The sequence below is a fragment of the Pleurodeles waltl genome, chromosome 1_2 (genome assembly GCF_031143425.1).
Source record: "Pleurodeles waltl isolate 20211129_DDA chromosome 1_2, aPleWal1.hap1.20221129, whole genome shotgun sequence".
NCBI lineage: Eukaryota > Metazoa > Chordata > Amphibia > Caudata > Salamandridae > Pleurodeles > Pleurodeles waltl.
Window position 1 is genome coordinate 1,091,810,473 of NC_090437.1, and position 16,541 is coordinate 1,091,827,013.

General features: G+C 42.0%; 1 protein-coding gene across 1 annotated transcript in view; it reads right to left on the bottom strand.

Moving 5' to 3' along the window:
- Positions 1 to 811: 811 nt before the first annotated feature.
- Positions 812 to 16,541, bottom strand: part of SOD3 (superoxide dismutase 3) — a 52,954-nt gene continuing 37,224 nt past the window's right edge. Inside the window, exon 2 of the mRNA XM_069202169.1 lies at positions 812 to 3,084. Within this exon, the coding sequence (XP_069058270.1) occupies positions 2,286 to 3,065 (780 nt within the window). The 5' untranslated portion in view covers positions 3,066 to 3,084 and the 3' untranslated portion in view covers positions 812 to 2,285. The remainder of the gene's footprint in view (positions 3,085 to 16,541) is intronic.

The window sequence follows — 16,541 nt, forward strand, 5'->3', positions numbered from 1 at the left end:
TCTGTCATGATTATGCAAAGAGACGGCGGCATAGGGATATGCAGCCCTGGTAAAACAGTAGAAACCAGCCCACATTGCAGGAGACAGCAACCAGAATATTGTTTTAGGGCATGGTTGGGGCATGACACCCTATCCTAGTCTGAAAGCAGCCTGCTGACCTTTCACCTACCAGGGAAAATCCAGAGCTGCAGAGTGGGCAATCCAACCATTGTGACAGCTTCTTAGTTATTGGATGCTCTGATTCAGCTTCTGTATTCCAGTGGCTGGCAAAAGTGCCATTTATGTATGGACTAGTCCCACAAGAGTATTTCTCTTTCACCATTGTAGTGCTCTGATTGGGTCCAGGCTGCATTATTTGCCCTTTGAGGAGTTTTTTTTTTTTTTTTTTTTTTTTTAAAGGAATGGAAGGGGTTTTTCTATATTGAATATATGCTCCATGTGGATGTGCAATTGTACATTTATACTATACCATTGCTTTCATAGCTGTCATATAAGGTTAGGAGAAATAGGCTACAAAAGTATTAGATTTCCCTGGTGTATTCCTGGGACTTTTATGAACAGCAAAAAAGTTATAAATGTCTGGAATGGGTAGGCATAATTATATATATATCCATCATGGCCTTTCTGACTTTTTCTGGGAAACGTGCCTGAAATTAGTTTTCCCCAAATAAATGTGTTTACTAGGAAAGCTCAAACTGTGCATATTTCATTCCTGTTTAGATTTGGTTTGAAATGTTTCAAGTAGATAGGATAATACTGATATTCTGCAGTTCAGAAGGTTTTCAAAGCGTAAACTAAAACAAGCATCAAATACATCTGAAATGCATTTTATTATGGATAATTTTCTGATCGTTACACTCATAAGAAACTGCAGGATGGAAATCAAGTATAAATGAAGGTGGGTAATATTGCAAAACTGGAAAATGCGAGTACCTAAATGGCACAATACATAGCAGGTAATCAGAGTTCAAGTTGAAATTGCATGCAACTTATTAGTGAAGCTGTTCAGTTGTAAGACTTCTAACAAACAAAATGGAGTACAAGTTACTTTCAATGTTACAAGAGTAGGCATCACTTTTGGAAAACAGATGGTGGGGTAACATAAAAACACTATTTGCGATAGTGCATGGTCATCAGAAATACAACAGATTTTTATCTGCCATTAGACGATATTTCTCTACATTAAAGATAAAAAGCAACACTGCATTCAGTAGGCAAAACAAGTCAAGGAAGAAATTGGCATCAAAGCTAAACCTGACAAATCTACAATGCTGAAATGTTCTAATATATATATATATAGATACGTTGGAGGTGTTCTCTGCTGATGATTCCCATGTTCAATTGCTTCTACCTCCATTTCTTCTAATTCATGTACTCTCTTTCTCATCAAAGTTGGTACAGAATGGGGTAACCAAAGGCTTTGGGTAAACGTAACATGGTGAAAACCCTGTTTCTTTTCAAATTTTAGATTCCCTGGTATGCACTGGTGGTCTACATCAATATGAACCTATGTGCCATCCGAGGTTCAAATTATGTACTATGGACAAACAAAATAACATGTTCATGCTGACGAGGTGTGCATGTCACTATTTTTGTATTAGTTATCTGGCTTTTAAGTTCATTCAAGGCAATGCTTAAGACAGCCAAATAAAATAATATTTTTCACCAGGTGATGTATCATGGATGGTACATGTGCGTTCCCAGGCAACAACCCATGGATTTTGAGGTAAAATCCTAAATCTAAAAAAGCAGGCCTAACACTGGAGAAAGGTTTTCTTCAACATAGTCATTTGTACTGGAAGACACTTTGGTTTCTGCGCTGCATAAAAAAAATCCGACCCCAGAAGTTTTCCTTTTGAGAAGATCATACATTCTTTTTTTTAATTTTGTAATGAGGCTCATGATTTTAAAGCAAGAAAATAATATTTACATGCGCATTTGAGACAATTACTCAAATATATCGCAGTTGGACAGGAGGAGCAAAGAGTATGTTATTTAGTGTGTTTTTACTGTGCATTTCTCACAGTGCTGTAAAGTATTTACTCCACCTGCTCTCAATAATCTGGGGAAGTCTGTAAATACAGAATGCATAAGCTATACAAAAACTATGCCATGCCAAAAAGACTGATAGGTGGACAGTTTTGATTTGCTATATGTAATACATGTATTAAGTAAGGCAAAAGGGATACTGCCATTTTTTTTATGGAACAGCAGGACTTTTGGGGATGGGCACATGTATGAAAAAGGAGGCTGAAAATACTAGTGGCAAATATCCGCAAACTGTCTTAATTGCGCAAGGCAGCCCCCCGCTTCTTTGATATTTTACCCTCAATGCCCTTTACACGTCTTGAACTCCTTTCAAGCTTTGTTTCTGAATACACGGGACTGACCTTTTCCCACATAGTTTTGCTGCAGAGGCCAATCACGCAGCAAGCAAGACGCTTGCCTGCGTTCCCATTCTCTATACTGGCTTGGTTGCCACCTTTCCCAAGGTCATCTTCATACTTGTGGACTACGATCGATCTACCTAAAACAGAGTATGGGCCAAATAGTGTAGCCTGAAGGTTTCCTTTGCGTTTCCTGATTTTGCCACTGCTTGTGTCAAAATTGCCAAAATCTCCTGGATGTCTAGGGTGATGAACGCCGAAAGGATTGTAGTGACCAGCTGTGGAATCACAGCCATCACTGAGATCACCAAATTCATGAATATGAATAGCTCTTAAAGTGTGATTGTCTTCAGTGGGGAACCCATCCACTTCAAATATCACCTCTAGTTTTCCAATAGGATAGTTTTGTTTAAATAATACATGTCCGGTCACAGCCAGCTCATTAGCGTCCAGCTTCTTGCTTGGTCTTAGTTCACAAGTGGCATAGTAATTCCCATCGCTGTCTGCCTTGGAACTCTGTGGGGGCATCCAGTTCTCCCACAAGCTTGTTACTTTGTTCTGTATTTCTTTCAGTGAATCACATTCCGTTGAATTTCCCTCTTCTACAGCAATGACTCTGAATACCAAAAACAGCAGAGAGAAAACACTGGGCACATGAAACATGAAAACATGAAACATGTCTACGGAAGTTCTGATCCTGCATAAATGAAACAGAATAAAAATAATCGGTGAATGAATTAAGAAACAAAAAGTGCTTACTTTCATTTTTTTAAACGTTGATTTTTCATTTTGACAGCACGCAACATGGCAGTTATTTCATGGGTATATGTGACAATACAGAATGAGAGGGTCCACTGTAAAACATCTGATATCCACATATGTAAGCCGCTGCTCCCCGGGCATCAAATAAACCTGGTATATACTCCCCATCCCACTATGTGTGTGTACATCAGGGCAACTAAGAGGGCGCAGCAGTCCCCACACTGTCATCATCCATGCTTTCTAAGTCATCAGGATCACCACTAAGGTCAGAGTCTGTTGGTGTTGCAGCATTGGGGTACAAGAGTTTGTGGCAAAGGGCTCGCCAAGTACAGAGTGCCTCTTCAAGTTTGTCATCCCTTCTGCTAAGTCGTATATGTGCCTCCTTTGGCAGGGACCATTCAACCACATCCCTACGCCATTGAGTTAACGCCAGGGCTCGTTGAGACATCCATGTAATTGCGATTCTAAGCCGTGCTGGCACCCTGGTAAACTGATCAAAGTTGTATGTCATTTTACAGTCCTTAGGGGCTTTCAATTTACCCAGTAAGTAACATTGAGGTTTGACAGCTATGGGCAGGTGTGTGACCTGCACCATGTCGTCCACCCCTTGTTCCCAGAACCTCCATACTGCGCTAAAGGTCCACGCCAAGTGTAGTAATCCGGCCCTTTCGGCATTGCATTGGGGACAAGAGTCTGGCCAAGTCCTTGCCATATGATGTAGATCTCTGGGAGTTAAGTAGGTCCTTTGTAGGAAATGGTAATGTGTCAGTTGGATGTGGGCATTACTAGACACTGTCAGCGTTAGTTCACAAATGCATGATCAGTCACCATCCCCAAGGGGGTCGTCCCACACCGCTGGAGCCAGCAGTGGCACTCCCACCACGTCAGTCCTCATGGTTTTGTAACCAAGCGTAATCAGATACCTTCCTAACCCAGAAGTCAATAATATCCCCAGTGCGTGAGTAGTCTGTGGTGCTGCACGATAACATGGCCAGGTCTGTTTAGCCATGTTAATAAGGCCGGCAAGTTGTAAAAACTGTCCATGGTCTAATCCAAAGTCTCTACAGGCATTTTCAAATGAAGTAAAGAATTTGTCAGGGTACAGGTCCCTCTAGTGCTCATATCTCCCTCTCTCCGTAGCTAGAAGGACACGTTCTCCATCATCTGTCTGACTGGTTTCAGTGTCCACATCAGGAGTTCCCTATGAAATGGTGCATTCTTCAGTACCGTAACAACAAACCACCGTCAAAGTCTGGCCGTCGGTCACACTATGTATGGAGCATCTTTTGGCACTTCCGCTCCCTCCATTAGTGTCCACCATCTCTTCTAGTAGTCACTTCTCCCAGATAGAGTCCGTGTCCAGCTACCTTGCTGCATGTTGCAGTTGGGCTGCGTAATAATATAGGTCTAGGAGCAGCACTTCCAGTCCACCTACTTCATATGACTTGGTTAATGTTGCTAATGCCACCCTACTGTGCCCCACTGACCACAATAAGGAAATGTGGTGTAAGTTTAGTTGTCTGAACAATCGTACTAGGAGGGGGCACAACGTAGTCTGGAGTACGGACAGACATCTGGGCAGAAGTACCATCTTGGAAATGGCAAGTCTGTCCATCAGAGACAGAGGGGCCTTGAGAGAGTCAAGTATTCTGCCCATGTTAAGCTGCAATTGTTTGGCCCGGAAGTGTGCCACCTGAATCTCCAAATACTGGAAATTAGCCAGTTTACAGCGAAATTCCGGGGTGCATTTATTAATTTTTTTTTATTTTAGATTTTTTATTATTTTTAACATCAGTACACAACAAGATACATTGTCACTTTCAGAAAATAAAACAAAATAAAATAAAAAAAAAGATCAACCAAGCTTGTCTAAGAAATAATTTCCCCAGATTAGAGAGAACTTTTTAGCATTACCTATTCTACTAGCATATCTCATCTCCTGAAGTCTAACTTGAACCATCCTTTTATACCATCCTTGACTAGTAGGAGATAATTCAGACTGCCAGTTTCTCAGCAACAGTGATCTAGCCACTGCAGTGGCTATAAATACGAGCTTCACCAATCGAGAGGAGAGTCTTGCGCCAGGATCATAGCCCAAGCTCAACAGGCGAATACTCGGAGATATGGGTACCAACACAATGGATGTTAAAATTGCAAAAAAAAACTCCCAGTATCTCTGTATACATTGGCATGTCGCGATCGTATGTATCCAGCCTGCCGCCCCTATTTCCTTGCACCGAAAACACATATTTGGGTGGCCGATCCCCATACGAGATAGGGCTTGCGGGGTTCGATACAGCAACCATTTACTAAAAAATATCATTCAATGCCAATTAGCCCCACGTAGCACAGAGAAATTTAGGCGGTTAATAGTCTCCCAGTAATCACTTGAGACCACCATGCCCTCCTGACTAACCCATTTCTTCTGAGCTCTTATTCCCAGATCCACTTTAACCCTTTCTGCCAAGAGCCTTCGCCATGCCCCTGCATTCCCTATCCGAGAAGGTGTAACTAATTCTGTTACCAATGATTGGGCAGTAATGATAGAATTAATATCTAAGTCTTTAAAAACCTGGAGCAAAATATTATAGGATCTGACCAGCAAAAGATCATTGTTGACTGTGATCATGATTTTCCATGGGGCTTCCCAGTTACTCTCAACACGAAAATCTCCAATTTTACTAAATCCAGCGCGCTCCCACCTTTTCACCATGACTTCGTTGAGCTGAGTCCCTGAACCTAGAAAAATCTGTGAGAGTGGAGTGTCAAAATGTACAGAAGGGATTGAATATTTTCTAAAAAAAATCCACTCTTCTCTTGAGAAACCACTTAAGAATTTTATAACAAACTTTTTTAGGCGATTTGGTCAAAAGGGCTGGGTTCCGAATATTATGCTCTCTGCATATTAGTACCTGAAATTCAGTGAAAAACTTGGAGCCCACGGAGTATTCTAATTTAAAGCTAGCATAATAGTGTGCAAAAAATGCATAATAATAATCTTTGAAATTGGGTAAGGCCAGTCCCCCCTTCTCCTTATCGGCGTACAGTATACTCAAAGCGGCTCGAGCCTTTCGGTTCTGCCAAAGGAGCGAAATAGGGATTCCAGTTTTTTAAAGAAAGGTTGCGTTAAAACACACGGAATAGCCACAAACAAGAAGTTGAAAAGTGGTAAAATTGACATTTTAATTAATGCAATGCGGCCTAATATAGAGAGAGGGAGAGGCGTCCAACTCGTCAGTAAAGCCTGAGTTTTCTGAAGTAAAGGAGCGAAATTCAGTTCATAGAGATCACTTATATTGGCCGAAAAATAAACCCCCAAGTATCTTTTTGGGTTGGGATTTACGCATTCTCTTAATTAAGAAGAAGACAATTAGGAGTAGTGCCACAAAGAATGATGTCGGTCTTGGTCCTATTAATCTTATAGCCACCGATTTGCTGAAATTCTTTAAATAAATTAAAGGCCGCTTCCTGAGAAAAGTGTTTTATGTCCAAAAACAGAATAATATCATCTGCATAAAGTTTAATCTTTCCCATTGATTTTAACGGTGCCTGAATCTGACTATTCTGTCTAATTTTAATGGCGAGAGGTTCAATAAAGAGGGCAAACAAAATAGGGGACAGAATTCCAGAGTCATGAGGCATTCCACCGGTACCAAGTGCCAGTGAGGCCACCGAAAACATAAGAGATTTTGCCGGGTTTGTTGTGTAGCCATTTTAGTTATAGCTTCATGCACATTATTTTAGCAAACTAGGCCTGCCACTGTGCACTTTAACCTAGATATTTTCTATTCATCTTCGTTTTATTATTTTAACAATAGCCACATTTGCGGTCTTGTTGTATTTTTTCTATCTAGCTGTTCTTTGCCTAGTCCAGCACTGCTTTCTTAAACAAGACATTCCTTTCACTCTGCTTTTCTCAAGGCTGCAGTAAGATAGATTGCAGGCAAAAGTGGTACGCTTTGTCTCTAATGTTCACAGAAACACACACTTTACGTGGGGATCCTTTCTTGGAACATCAGCTGTTTTATTATAAAAGCACTACTTTGACCCATGTACATTAGAGGGAGATTCCAGCCAGATGACCACGACTGTATGCTGATTGCTGAGTGCTTTGCAGCAGCTGCTTATGTAGACTACAGGCCTCTTGCTCAGGTGTGAGGGGTGATGTCTTCTCAGGGGAGCCTGAAGAGCAGAATTAGAGCTTAAAATGCTGTTCTCTAACACAGCCTTGGTAGGAGCTATTCTTAACAACTTTAGTGACAATATGGTAGAGTTATTTTTATGCTTCACTCTCATTGTCACTATTTTAATCCTGTTGTGCTAGTTATTGCAATACATGCTTTATTATCTAAGATGCAGTTACTTAAAAAAAAACGTATTGAACTATATTTTGCCTTTGCTTGTCCTTGCATACGTGAGACTAATGTAACTGAGAGAAACGGATGAGATCTAAGCAACCATGATTTCCCTGAGGAGTCATTTGTGTCATGCGCTTGGTTGCCCAGTCATCTCTGCTCTTGGGTGGAGATGAGGCACTGCTAGTTAGCCAGAACAAAACCTGGATTAGGCTGACAGGTTTCACCTGTAGTGGGTTCAGAGTCAGTCCCCCACAGCGCAAGTGATGTTGACGCCCAAATCCAGTAGTCTCATTAGGATAATGAAAGCCTACGCGACATGTCAATTTGGAGCCGTAATACTTCTCCAAATTTGTCCAGGAGGTGCAGGGACAGTGCAAGGCAGGGGAAAGAGATACAGAATAACGCTCCATCCGCATACAGCGATTCATTATGTTGCATGTCCCCCAGGCGTAAGCCCCAAGTTTGTAATTTCTAGCGTACTCTGATTGCCAAGGGGTCTAATGTGAGCACGAACAGGAGTGTCACGTTCCCCCAACCCAGCGTCTATGTCTCTGATCAACTCTGTCCTACTTGCACTCCAGCAGTAGAGTCCGTATGCAGTAACCTAATCCATCCTTGGAAATGGGACCACTAGTAAGTAGCCACAGTCACCGTATCAAAAGTTTTCTCTAGGTCAGTGGAGACCAGTGCCATTTCATGGAGCACATGCACCAGCCTTGTCAGATTCATGCCTGTATTTCTGCCCGGGATGAAGCCACATTGGTCCTCATGCACCAATTTAGTCATGTGGAGGGCTTGATGATTCACCAGCAGCTTACACAGTATCTTTACGCCCGTATTAATCATAGTAATTGCGCGATATGCAACTGGATTTGTTCTATCCCCTGGTTTCAGGAACAAGCATATATTCCCCTCTCTCATGGTCGGTGGGAGCATCCCTTTGTCCTGTGCTTTGATGAGTACTTCCAGAAGCCGTTGATTGTCTCAGCCATGTGCATCTGGTAAAATTCAGCTGGAAGGCCATCACTGCCCAGGACTTTTGCTTGGAGAAGCATGCAAATTGCTGCCCTGACTTCTTCAGCTCCAACGGACCTTCAAACTACTCAATTGCTTCTACCTGGAGTCTCAGCAGGTCTAGGCACTCCAGAAATAGGCCATAGCAGTGTGGGATAATGTTGGGTTTGTGGTATACACTCCCTGCAGGGTCATCTTAAATACCTCTACGACACCTTTCCTGGTAGCAACAACATTACCCTCCATGGTAATTAAATTTCTTGTGGTTGGTGGTGGGTGTTCCCTGCACAGAATCCATGCTAGGAGTCTCCCCAATTTATAGCCCTCCCTATGCAGTTGCTGTCTCTACTGTTTAAGTGAAACTTGTCCAGGTGGTCCCAGCTGTCCGCTATATGACTGCACACTGTCTCTTCCTCTGCCTATAACTCTGGGTGAGTCAAATCCTGGGCCTGTGTTAACGCCGGTTGAGTCTCCTCCATGCGCAGCTCCAACTGTCAGGCCCATACAAACACCTCATACCACCGTTTTCAAGGCCTTCCCCTCCCTTGCTCTAAACATTGTGGAGCCCCAATCAGCATTCAAATAGAAAATGTTTGCGACAATGCAACCCTCCTCTCTGGGCCTGTCAACACCTCTGCAGGCATACTCCAAAACCGGACCCTTATAGGGGGGCTGCCCATGGTATCTCAAAGCAGAGACCCAACCTACCCTACTAAATGTGTATTGTAGAGTGACTTGTATAAGCCTTGTGGGTTGGATTACTTTCCCTCCATATATCTACTAACCCCATGTTATGCATAACCCCTCTAAGTGCCACTATTATGAGGGGCTTTGTATTTGCTCTAGGTGGTGTCCTGTCCAGGTTGCCATCAGGGACAACGTTAAAGTCACCCAACCACAGTAGCTGAGTCTCCACCTCCGGCTTTGCCAGGTCTTGCATGGACATGAAAAATGTCGGGTTGTCAACATTTGGTTCATAGGTGTTGAGTAACATGACTGTTGGGCCATCTAGGGACCCCTGCAAGAGACCATATCTCCCTCCCACGTCGGCTTCCATGTACCTCATTGAGAATGGTAACCCTGAGGCTATCAGGGTGCCCTTGGATTAGGTGGAGTATGAGGAGTGGAAGACTTGACTATGCCACTTTTTGGCCAGTCTGGCCTCCCCTGAGCTATTTAAGTGTATCTCCTGAAGGCATGCAAGACTAATCCTATGTCTTTTCATGGTGGAGAGTGTTCTGTACCGGTATTTGGACAAAATATTGAATTTAAAATATTGAGATACAGAAATATCAGGGTTTTAAATATCATAATCCACAAATATTGTGATGCAGTAGTTTTGTTGACTAGAATATCAATTTGAGAGGTAATAATGATGTTAAAAATATCCATGTTGTAAATATTGATTTTAAAAATATCTGTTGTTAATATCGTTTACAAAAATATTTTTGTTGTTAATATCGATGTTACAAATATATATGTTGTTAATATTGTTTGCAAAAATATTGTTGTCAATAATATTGTTTTTTAATTATTTTATGTGTTTTAGTATATGTTATAAATTGTTTGTATAAATATTAATGTTTTTTTAATATATTTTGTAAATATTTAGTTGTTTTTTTAAATTTGTTTATTGTAACTTTCTGTGTCAAAGCGGGTTGTGGGCTTCGTAGGGGTATAGGGTGGGAAGTAATTTAATTACAGTTAATAATTAATTTTGTATTACTATTAATTGATAATTAATCATGTAAATTCTCTAATTAATTTATTTTTTCAGTTAAGTTTTAGGGACAGGTCGTCGGTTTTGTAGCGGTATAGGATGGGAAGCAATTAAACTATAATTATATATTTTAATTATTGTTAATGATTTCATTGATCATTAATTATGTTAATTCTCTACTTAATTTATTTTTTCAGTTAAGTTTTGGGTGCTGGTTGTGGGATTTGTAGGGGCATAGGGTGGGAAGTAATTTCACTCTAATTAAATAATAATTAATTTTAAATTATTAAAAATTATTCAATTGAAAATTAATTATGTCAATTCGCTAATTAATTTGTTAAATTATGTTTTAGGCGAAGGTTGTGGGATTTATAGGTGTACAGTGTTGGAAGTAAATGAATCATAACTATGCAATAATTAATTTAAATGATCATTAATTATTTAATTGATAATTCGTTAGGTAAACTGTGTAATTAGGATAGTTTTAGATTATATGTTAGATGTGTGTTGGGTTACAGGTTTGAAGGTTAATTTAATTATTTACTGATAATGAATTTTTACTTTATTATTTATTTTTGTAATTGATATGTTAAGTTATATTTAAGGGTGTATTATTTAGTTTGTACAGTAATGGGGAGAGTTTTTTTAGTAATTATAAACTAAAAAAGGTTTAAATTTTTTTTATTTCTTTTTTTATTATTTCAAAGGTTGTGTTATACATTATTTTTTATCACATTTTAATTGTTGGCTCTTATGTTTGTGAAAATATAGTGTGGTATTTTAATTATATTATTAATATTCGTGTTAATTGATAATAATTATTGAAATTTGTAATAGTTATGTTATTTTTTAAATTTCTGTTAAAATTAAGAGATTTAGGGACTGATTATGACTTAGGCAGTCTAGGAGCTTGCATCCTGTCTTTGGTGGCCTGGCCACCACCTCCTCATTGGTCCGACTACCCAATTACGATATGTGCGGTTGCACAGCCACAAGACCACCACCACTACTGACATTAGAGCTACTGTGGCATCTGCGGTAGGAACAGCAGTGATCAATGGTGGTGGTGCTGGCATTGGCACTACCATGTGCATTATGATCTGTCTTTCTGTTGACCTTTTAATACCACCATGAAAAGTTCGGCACAAAGGCAGTTAAAGGGCCACAAAAAGACCTCAGGGCGAATAAGCCCATGTAGATTGTGGTTGGGGCCCATGTTGTTCCCCTTACGCCTGCAATGTCGGTGCACGCACTGTCATGCACAACATGGTGCATACAAACAGGGTGCCCGACTTACTGGAGGTGCAGTAGTGTTACCCGCATTTGCTTTAGGCTCTCTCCTACAGCTGAAGCATGCTGCCACCTTGACTGCACCGCCAACACACCACCAGCCCTGCAGGAATGTCGTAATGTGGCAGTCGGAATGCAGCCGGCTTGGCAGCATTCTCCAGTGCGCCGCTGCAGCAGACTGGGATTCCGACCACCAAAGTTGTAATCAGGCCCTTAATTTTTATAATTAGAATTTTATATTTTGGGGCAGTGGTTCCCAACCTGTGTTCTGGGGACCACTGGGGGTCCGCAAAGCCTTCTCAAGGGGTCCGCGACTGCTTAGAAAATTAAAAAACATTGACAAATTAGGTCATCAGCTTCCAGTAATGACTCAGGCAGGGGTCCTCGGATTCTGATGATGATTCAGTGGGGGTCCCTGGCTTCCATTAATGTTAAAGTGGGGGTCCACAGAAATCAAAAGGTTGGGAACCACTGTTTTGGGGTATTTAACAGACTTGTTAAAATATGTTGTTTGTTTGTTTAAAGTATTCTCTTTGTACTGTACCAGTGCACTGACTGGAGTGAGAATAGTAAATGTTACCACTCCTGAGTTTAATACCTTCCCTACTGTTGCATACACTGGAGGGGAATTCTACATTTTATATTTCGAGTGTCCAATAATTTCTCTAATGTTGCACAGATTGGAGTGGAAATAGTAAATTTGACCCCTCCCGAGTCTGATGGATAGATTGGAGTGGGAGTACTATGTTTATTATTACTATAGTTTAATAATTTTGTTAATGTTGTTTAAATATATATTACTATTATGTGTTTGTGTATATAATTTTATAATACTTATATGTATAAATGTATTTAGTTTTTAACATATTTTTAGTTAAATGTACTTTTATCTATTGTTTACTTTTTATGTATAATTAAATTGGAAATATTTTAAATGTATTTGCAGTTTGTTATTTTTTTATTTTCAGATACATATTTATATTTATTTATATATATATATATATATCCTATATTAATAAATATAAATTGGAAAAATAGAAAATTATAAAATAAACTAAAATGAACCCCTCCCATGCCCAGGACGAGACCAGCTCGTCCTGCACCGGGCCCACGGGGGAAGCGCTAGCGTTTCCCCGTGGGCCCCCCACCCACACCCCTCCATCAGGGATGAAAGGAGAATCACTTCCCCTTTCACCCCGACCCCCCAATCCCCCCAGTGACGTCTGATGACATCAGCGTGCAAAATCACACGCTGACCTCATCATAGGTCACCTCAGAAGCTTCCAGCGCGATCCCGGAAGAGAAATGCTTTTGCATTTCTCTTCCGACCGGGAGGTGGGGCAGGAGAGAAAAGAAAGGAAAGGAAAGACCTTACAGCATTTCTGCACCAGGGAATTTTGTTTTTTTGCATATTTCAATAAGGGGAGCGGCCCTTGGGGAAGGGCCCCTCCCCAGGGGGACAAATTATTCCTAGGCCATTTCCCCCTAATATTATTAGGCCAATCTGCCCCCAGGGGAGGGCAGAAAACCTCTAGACAACAAGGGATATTTTTATTTTTTATGTTTGGGGAGCAACCTCTTAGGCAATGGTTGCTCCCGGGGGGCCAAATTATTATTAGGCCATTTCTGCCCCCCCCCCCCCCCCCCCCCCGGAGCAGATCAGCTTTGCGATCTGCCCCCTCCACTAGACACCAGGGATTATTTAATTTATTCATACTTGCGCATAAGGGGAGAGGCCCCTTGGGCAAGGGCTGCTCCCCAAGGAGGCAAATGATTTTTAGGCCTGTTCTGCCTCCCCTAGGGGCATATCGGCCTAATAATATTAGGCCGATCTGCCCCGGGAGGGGGCAGAAAACCACTGGACACCAGGGATAAAAAAAAAAATATATTTTTCTTTTTTTATGTTTCGGGAGCGACCCCTTAGGCAAGCATCGCTACCAAGGGGCCAAAATATTTTGAGTCCATTTCTGCCCCACCTGGGGGCAGATCGGCCTAATATAATTAGGCCGATCTGTCCCCAGGTGGGGCAGAAACCACTAGACATCAGGAATTATTTATTTTAGTCATACTTGCACATAAGGGGAGCGGCCCCTTGGGCAAGGGACGCTCCCCAGGGGGGCAAATGATTTTTTGGCCATTTCTGCCCCCTCTGGGGGCAGAAAACCACTAGACACCAGGAATAATTTTTTTGTTGTTTATTTAATTTTTTTTTATGTTTTGGGAGCATCCCCTTAGGCAAGGGTCGCTCCCGGGGGCCAAATTATTTTCAGGCCGTTTCTGCACCCCCTGGGGGCAGGAACCACTAGACACCAGGGATTATTTATTTTATTCATACTTGTGCATAAGGGGAGCGGCCCCTTAGGCAAGGGCCGCTCCCCAGGGGGCCAAATTATTTTTAGGCCATTTCTGCCCCCCGGGGCAGAAAACCAATAGACAACAGGGATAATTTTTTTTGTTTATTTTATGTGTGGGGAGCGACCCCTTAGGCAAGGGTTGCCCCCGAGTGGCCAAATTATTTTTAGGCCATTTCTGCCCCCTCTGGGGGCAGATCGGCCTAATCTAATTAGGCTGATCTACCCCGAGGGGGGGCAGAAACCACTAGACACCAGGGAATTTTTATTTTTTTCATACTAACGCATAAGGGGAGCGGCCCCTGGGGGGGCAAAATATTTTTAGGCCTTTTCTGCCTGGCGGAGGCAGATCCGCCTAATATAATTAGGCAGATACCTCTAGACACCAGGGATATATATATATATTTGTATTTACTTTATGTTTTTATGTATGGCGAGCGACCCCTTAGACAATTGTATTTAGGCCATTTCTGCCCCCCTTGGGGGCAGATCGGCCAATTTGTGTTAGGCCAATCTGCTCCCAAAGGGGACAGAAACCTCTAGACACCATGGATTGGTGTGTGTGTATGTGTGTGTTTTGTTTGGGGGGGCAGCCCCTTGGGCAAGGGTCGCTTCCCATGGGGGCACATTACTGTTGGCCATAACTGCCCCCCTTACCCCCACCCCAAATAAATGGGGCCAAGTTGTTATGCCAACCAGTGGGCAGATTGGGCAATTACCCATGATCCACACCCCGAGGGGGACAGAAAGTCTACTAGCTGCCAGGGAATAAAAAACATTAAGGAAAATAGTGGAATTGTGGCTACCAACCAGTATGGGCCTGGTTATGCCCCCACCCGAACTGAGAGGGCTAACAGTCTTTCAGCTCTCCCCCACACACTAAAACATCTTATCCCATGGCAAGCAAGAGGACATTTGATTATTTTGGGTTTTGTTTTACATTTGGGCCATGAGAGCTTGGTAACTCTTAAAATCGTCCCATTTGGAATGGTGAGGGCTGCAATATTTTTTTATTTTGGGACGCTGCCATGTAGAAAAATTCACAAGACCTAGACACATCTGAAAACTAAGTTCCAGGGTGGTGTGCTTCACATGCACCCTGCACCATTAACTTACCCACAATGCCCTGCAAACCTGCAAATTTGCTGGAAAGCACACATTTTTCCCACATTTTTGTGATGGAAACTTCCGGCATCTGCAGGAATCACAAAATTCCTACCACCCAGCATTGTCTCATCTATACCGATAAAAATTCTGCTGCACTTGTCAGCCTAAAAATGTTTTTTTTCAAACTGCCCTTTTGGACCCTCTTTGGTTCCCCCTCAATTTCGACATGTTTTTGTCTCTTTCCTGTCACAAGCACTTGGCCCACCTACACAAATGAGGTATCATTTTTACATGGAGACTGAGGGGAACGTTGGGTGGTAGGAAAATCGTCCAGGTCCGGTAATCCCACATAGAAATGTGGGAAAAATGTGATTTTGTAGCTAAATTTGAGGTTTGCTGAAGATTCCGGGTATGAAAACATTGGGGGATCCACGCAAGTCACACCTCCCTGGACTCCCTCGGGTGTCTAGTTTTCAGAAATGTATGGGGTTTGGTAAGTTTCCCTAGATGGCTGCTGAGCCCAGGACCAAAAACGCAGGTGCCCCCGCAAAAACAGGGAGTTTTGTATTTGATAATTTTGATGTGTCCAGATAGAGTTTTGGGGCATTTCCTGTTGCGAGCACAAGGCCTACCCACACAAGTGAGGTACCATTTTTATCAGGAGACTTGAGGGAATGATGGGTGGAAGGAAATTTGTCGCTCTTCTCAGATTCCAGAACTTTCTGTCACCAAAATGTGGGGAAAAAGTGTTTTTTAGCCACATTTTGAGGTTTGCAAAGGATTCTGGCTAACAGAACCTGATGAGAGCCCCACAGGTCACCCCATCTTGGATTCCCCTAGGTCTCTAGTTTTCAAAAATGCACAGGTTTGGTAGGTTTCCCTAGGTGCCGGCTGAGCTAGAGGCCAAAATCCACAGGTAAGCACTTTGCAAAAAACACTTCTGTTTTCTTTGGAAAAATGTGATGTGTCCATGTTGTGTTTTGGGGCATTTCCTGTCGCGGGCACTAGGCCTACCCACACAAGTGAGGTATCATTTTTATCGGGAGACTTGGGGGAACGCTGGGTGGAAGGAAATTTGTGGCTCCTCTCAGATTCCAGAACTTTCTGTCACCGAAATGTGAGGAAAAAGTGTTTTTTGCCAAATTTTGAGGTTTGCAAAGGATTCTAGGTAACAGAACCTGGTGAGAGCCCCACAGGTCACCCCATCTAGGATTCCCCTAGGTCTCTAGTTTTCAAAAATGCACAGGTTTGGTAGGTTTCCCAAGGTGCCGGCTGAGTTAGAGGCCAAAATCCACAGCTAAGCACTTTGCAAAAAACACCTCAGTTTTCTTTGGAAAAATGTGATGTGTCCATGTTGTGTTTTGGGGCATTTCCTGTTGCGGGCACTAGGCCTACCCAAACAAGTGAGGTATAATTTTTATCGGGAGACTTGGGGGAACGCTGGGTGGAAGGAAATTTGTGGCTCCTCTCAGATTCCAGAACTTTCTGTCACCGAAATGTGAGGAAAAAGTGTTTTTTGCCAAATTTTGAGGTTTGCAAAGGATTCTGGGTA